Here is a 6,191-nt window from a genome sequence, read left to right as displayed (position 1 = left end):
TCTTATCCAACTACCAAGATACAACCAGGCTATAATGCCATGGGTATGATTATTAGTTTTCTGTCTCTTAAGTTTTCACTGCTTATGTTATACATGTAACAAAAATTATAGATAAATGCATCATAATCATGAACTTCTGGCTGTCATTAACAATAGAATTAACTCTGTAGAAAAAACTATTTATGTTTGAATTTTGATTCCTTATTTGGCTGTGTGATTTGTTTGAAGTCAGGGCTATCCATCATAGGCCCTTTTTTTTTTTTTTTTTTTGAACGGCCAACAAAAAATTTATTATTCAAACTATCAAGTCGCTAGACACCAAATTTACAAAACGCATCACCACAAGACCAAAATGGTTCAATACTAACTGCATTACATAACCAAATTAAAACTCCGCCATTCGTTCCACGACCAACGAGACGAACCCGATCGATTCTTAATCCAATGATAGGCCATCGACTTTGATTCTTCAACAACCTTCGTAATACTAGGAGTAGCTTGACCGAATAGGACTTCATTCCGCATCCTCCAAACACACCAAATTACAACCTGGACAATAGCACTAATAATCTTTTGTTTCTTCTTAGGGTGTACGGGGTGTTCGCGGGGAGTGGTTGCGGTGAGGGTTGTCCCCGATCGGGAACACCGCCGCCATCAATGCGGGGACCCGAATCGGGGGGTGAGAACGGTGTGGACTCACCGCTGACTTTGCACGAGAATTGAGGAACGGCTCTTTGTGCAACGGTCCGATTTAAAAAAAAAAATCACTTTTTTAAAACATATATAAATAACCATCTCATTCACTCCATTTTTTTATACTCAAACCATATCATTCTAACACATTTTTTATACTCTCCAACCACACCCACTTCACTTTTTATTTTTTATACTCTCAAACCACACCCCCTTCACACCGAGCAATGGAGAACCAACCCCGCGAGGCCAAGAAAAAAACTAAGGGACGGGTCTCGAAACCGGCTCGTGGTGGTTCGAGCGGTGCAAGTGCTCAACCACAACCCCCTTTCGGATACACTTCACAACCCCCTTTTTTTCCAACAACCTTCACACCCCTCGTTTTACAACACCCAACAACCCAATTTCGGCTATTTTCAAAATTTGTTATCAATGGACGCTCCTCCTCAATCCCCCGCCTTCGACCCATATGCTTTTCGTTCCCCACAAGTTCCATCTACACGAGGAAATGTCGAACGTCCTCTACCTATTTACGACGACGAGGACGATGAGGTAGTGCCCGAAACTCAAAATTTGGGCGACGAGGGCGAGGACGAGGACGATGAATATAATGTGGATGAAGACGCGGGCAACGAAGAAGATGACGCTCGGGATAAAAAGGGGAAAATGGTGAGCGAAAAATGGACAAAGGACCAAGAAGAGGCGTTGGCGAAGGCGTGGGTACATTGCTCTACCAACAAAAAAAAGGGCAATCAACAAAACCGCGATAGTTTTTGGCGTAAGATTTTAGAGCATTTTAACAAAACTGTCGGTGGAAGTAACCGGACCGTTCATCAAGTACGGTCTAAATGGAACCCGATGATGACGAAAATAAACTTTTTCAACGGCCTATACCAACAAGCGGTAAAAATTATATTTTTTTAACATTGTATATTTTTAATTTTTTTTTCTAAGTTCATATTTTTTTAACACTTATTATTTAATATTGTATATTTTTATTATTTTATAACATGTAGGATCGCACACGAGGAAGCGGATGTAAGGATCTCGACGTGATGAAAGTCGCGTTAAAAGAATTTAAAGATAGATTTCCGAACGGTTTTCAACACATCGAGGCGTGGGAGGTCGTTCGAAGACACGAGAAATGGGCCCAAGTCCCATTGTTGGGTGAGGAAGGTGAAGGTTCGGCACATAAAAGAAAGCCCGTTGACGTGGACCCTTCGATACCGGATATGAACGAAGACCCCTCGCCACAAAGACCACAACGGCGAGACAAGCGTCAAGCTACATCGTCCGAGGGAAGCTCGGCCGAGTTGGCGGCACAATTCAAAGTGTACACCGCCATGAAAGAAGCGAAGCAAGCGGTAGAATTGGAGGCGATCGAATTGAGGAAAAAAAGAGAGTCGGAGGCTCGCGAGCTCATATCGGAACAACGCGAGACAATGAAAAACTACAATTACGATCGAGATATGAAAACATTCCTCAAGCCGCACGACGATGTTCCGCCAAGTATGTTGCCGTTCATCCTCGCCCGAAAGCGCGAAATCGCTAACAAGTACGGGTGGCCATGCGATTTCTAAAATTTTAATTTTCTAGTTTTAATGTGATTTTTATTTTCTAGTTTGAATGTGATTTTTATTTTCTAGTTTGAATGTATTTTTTTTAAATTTAATGAAATGTCTTTTATTTAATTTATAAACATGCATAATTTTACAAAAAAAAAAAAAAAAAATCGAACTCACCTAAGAGGGGAGTGCCGCCATCAAAAAGGGGTATTAGGGGAGTATTAGAGGGGAGTTGATGTGGCACTAGTTGGTTGGTTGGGCGTAAGAGAGGGGACTCACCTCTTAGGTGAGCACCCCTTACACCCTTACTACTATTCACAGTGACATAGGAATCTAAAATATCCTTCAAGCTGAAAGCAATTATGGGGGGAATTCTACACCACTGTCTAACAATGAGCCAAATCGATTGAGTAAATTGGCAGGACACAAAAAGATGTTCACTGGTCTCTTCATACTCACCACAAAACAAGCACCGGGTGTCCGCAGTGTTGATGTTCCTTGCTGCCAAAGCAGCCCGAGTTGGTAGCCTTTCCGACAAAGCTCGCCAAGGAACAATCCCCACCTTTTTCGGAACGAACTTATTCCATAAAAACAAGTATTCCGGAACCGATCTCGAGGCCGACGCTGAAGTTCTTTTGATACTAGCCACCGAAAATACCTCCGATTTATCGTGTCTCCAAACCCATGAATCTGGCCCATCTCTGACATTGAAATCACAAAGAAGAAGCAACATATCCATCAGTTCCTCCTGTTCACTTTCGGACATTACAAGCCGGATCCAATCCCATGACATATTTAGCATATTTAAACCCCACGAAACACGATCAGCCACATTACAAGTTTTATCCTTCTCAAGAGCAAATAAGAGAGGGAAACTAATATACAATGGCTGATTTCCGATCCAAAGATCGAGCCAGAAGGCTACCTTCGATCCACAACCCACTTTACACCAAATAGAGTCTGGAAGATTTATACCAACCTGATTAAGATGTTCGCAAATTCCGACGATATGCTTCCAAGGACCAGCCAGTGAAGCCTTAGCCGGAACCGGAGCCCAAGATCTATTATTATGGTGAACCGCCCATACAACTCTTCTCCATAACCCATCTTTGTCCGTCTTGAATCTCCACCACCACTTCGATAGCATAGCTAAATTAGCATCACGAAGAGACCCAAATCCTAATCCGCCATACTCAATAGGAGCTATTACCTTTTCCCAAGCCATCCAACTCATGTGAGAATTTACATCCAATCCCCCCAAAAGAAAACCCTCCTCAACCTTTCCAAAATCTCCAAGACTTTTGCCTGGGCTTTATATAATGAGAAAAAATAAGTCGGCAACGAGTTCAAAACCGACTTTAACAAAGTAATTCTACCTCCATAAGAAAGATGCTTTGCTTTCCAAAGCGACAACCGATTTTTAAACACGTCTATAACCGGTTTCCAATTTCGAATAAGATTCATATTGGCACCTACCATCAATCCCAAATGCTTAAAAGGAAAAGAACCCTTTTTACACCCCAGGATATTCACCATTAGTTGTGCCTCTACATCATCCACCCCGACCCCATACACGGAACACTTAGAAAGATTCACTTTCAATCCAGAGACCAAATAAAAGCATCTCAAGATTCTACGTAAATTAAGAGCATTCTCACCCGACCAAACCCCAAGAAAGACAACGTCATCCGCATAAATAAGGTGGGAAAGAACCGGACCATTTATGGTACATCGCAAACCTTTAAAAATACCATCCGACACGGCCTTTTTCATAATACCGGAGAGCGTCTCCATAGCAATAACGAATAAAAAGGGGGACAATGGGTCTCCTTGACGCAACCCACGTGTACACTCGAACTCCATAGTTGGAGAACCATTCACTAGAACCGATGCCCGTGATGATACAAGAGTCGCCATAATCCAGCCCCTCCACCGCTCCGGGAAATTCATTTGAGCCAAGACCGAATCAAGATACTTCCAATTAAGAGAATCATTAGCTTTATTAATGTCAACCTTAAAAATCATACCAAATTTTTTTGCCTTTATCAGTGGGCCATCAGAAATGTTTCTCCCGGCCAAGAAAGCAGACTGCTCTTCCGACACTAATTTTCCAACCACTTTTTTGAGCCGGTTCACCAGGACTTTAGAAATTGCTTTGTTGACAACCCCGATAAGACTAATAGGGCGGAAATTAGATGGAGAAGTAGGATCTTTAATTTTAAGAATTAAGGCAATGAAAGAAGACGAGCAGCATCTATTAATAGACCCGTTTTTGTAAAACTCTTGAAAAACCCTTAGAAAATCACCTTGAAAGAGATCCTAGTGCTTTTTAATAAACTTGAAATTAAAACCATCCGGGCCCGGAGCCCGATCCCCAACGCAACCCCAAATAGCTTCATTAATTTCCGTAAGTGAAAAAGGCTCAACAAGGATATTAGCTTCAGCCTCAGACAGGGATGATAAAACTCCTGAAAAACCCTTAGAAAATCACCTTGAAAGAGATCCCAGTGCTTTTTAATAAACTTGAAATTAAAACCATCCGGGCCCGGAGCCCGATCCCCAACGCAACCCCAAATAGCTTCCTTAATTTCTGTAAGTGAAAAAGGCTCAACAAGGATATTAGCTTCAGCCTCAGACTGGGATGATTTTTCATTACTTTTTTAGTATTCAAATCTCTCATCTTCTATTGGTTGAATATCACTTCTTAGTTGTTGCAATCATTAAACGTGTTAATTATGGTGTTTTCTATGTTTTGAAACTTTTTACTTGAAGAAAGTTATGCAAGTGTTATGACATCTGAAATCTAAGGCTTCCTGCTAGTCTTTTTTGGTGGAATGATAGTCTTGTTTGTCGTTGAATAAGAAATGAAATTTAATCACCCTGTTATGTTAAAGGTGACTTGTTTAAAAAAAAACTTGATGCCATGTTTAATTATTTTTCACAACCCTTTCCCTGTCACTTGTGTCTTGTTGAATAAAAAAATGAAATTTAATCACCCTATTATGTTAAAGGTGATTTGTTTAAAAAAACATGATGCCATGTTTAATTTTCATAGCCTTTTCCCTGTCACTTGTGTCTTGTGAAGTTTTCGTAGACACCTGTCAATTTATTGTATTATTTTAAATACTGTAGATTTATTCATTTCAAAATCTAATACTAACGTTATAATTACACTAAAAATCACTATATTTTCACTCTTGTTTTTAATTAAATTAATACTTTTGTATACTTTTATCATTACATTTTTTATTTCTTTCACTAACAACCACTCGCAACTACTCTATATAATATAGAGAACTCATTCACATTAATATGGTGATCCGATGTGAATGTTCTAAGAGCATCCGAATTCTTCGCCATTCGTAGGATTGTGACGTTGTGTAAGAAGTAAGGGGGGGATATTCCACGGTCCTCCCAACCGCCAAGGTGATCCCACCTCGCAGACCGCCACCCAGCAAGCCTGAGTCTAGGGGTAAATCCGCTACCGTAGGGGCATTGGGAACGAGCAAGACTCGAACCCGCCACCTCCGGGTTAGAATACGGGCTGGTGGCCATTGGGCTGACACCCAATGGTTGTGTAAGAAGTAAAGGGAGTGATGAAACACAGGTTAACACTAAGGTTAATCTGTGGGATTGTCTCTTCTGTGGGTTCAATCTCCTTCTCTACTCGTGAAATGGCTACGATCCTGCAAAACAACACCGTCAGTCTCGTTAAGAGGGGAATATGGGGGTTTCCCTCTTAACCAGGCTCCGGCGTGAGAATAAGTACTGTTCTGAGGGGAATAAACAGTGTGTGTTGAGTGTGAGAGTATAGAGGGTAAGATGATTCAACCTGAATGATGAAGGGTCCTATTTATAGCCGGATGCTGGAAGAAGGAGGAGCAGTGTTGCCAACTGTTATAGGGCGCCAGCTGTCCGACCAAGGGGAATATC

The 6,191-nt window shown here is 41.3% G+C and overlaps 2 protein-coding genes across 2 annotated transcripts; one reads left to right on the top strand and one right to left on the bottom strand.

Annotated features, from left to right (window-relative positions):
• Window positions 1-250: 250 nt before the first annotated feature.
• On the top strand, window positions 251-2,423 carry LOC118486750 (glutathione S-transferase T3-like). Its single transcript, XM_035983453.1, has 2 exons — window positions 251-1,596; window positions 1,710-2,423. The coding sequence occupies exons 1-2, from the start codon at window positions 1,126-1,128 to the stop codon at window positions 2,271-2,273; spliced, it is 1,035 nt and encodes a 344-aa protein (XP_035839346.1). The 5' UTR covers window positions 251-1,125; the 3' UTR covers window positions 2,274-2,423.
• Window positions 2,424-2,618: 195 nt separating this feature from the next.
• Window positions 2,619-5,618, bottom strand: LOC110907712. The gene is made up of 5 exons (XM_022152654.1): window positions 5,538-5,618; window positions 4,750-4,848; window positions 3,635-4,577; window positions 2,718-3,563; window positions 2,619-2,644 (listed from the first exon to the last, which is right to left on the bottom strand). Exons 1-5 carry the CDS (start codon window positions 5,616-5,618, stop codon window positions 2,619-2,621), a joined length of 1,995 nt encoding a protein of 664 aa, XP_022008346.1.
• Between the last annotated feature and the right edge of the window lie 573 nt (window positions 5,619-6,191).

This window comes from Helianthus annuus, chromosome 14 (assembly GCF_002127325.2).
Source record: "Helianthus annuus cultivar XRQ/B chromosome 14, HanXRQr2.0-SUNRISE, whole genome shotgun sequence".
NCBI lineage: Eukaryota > Viridiplantae > Streptophyta > Magnoliopsida > Asterales > Asteraceae > Helianthus > Helianthus annuus.
Note: the sequence above shows the minus strand (reverse complement) of the source record. Positions and strands in the feature narration are given on the sequence as shown.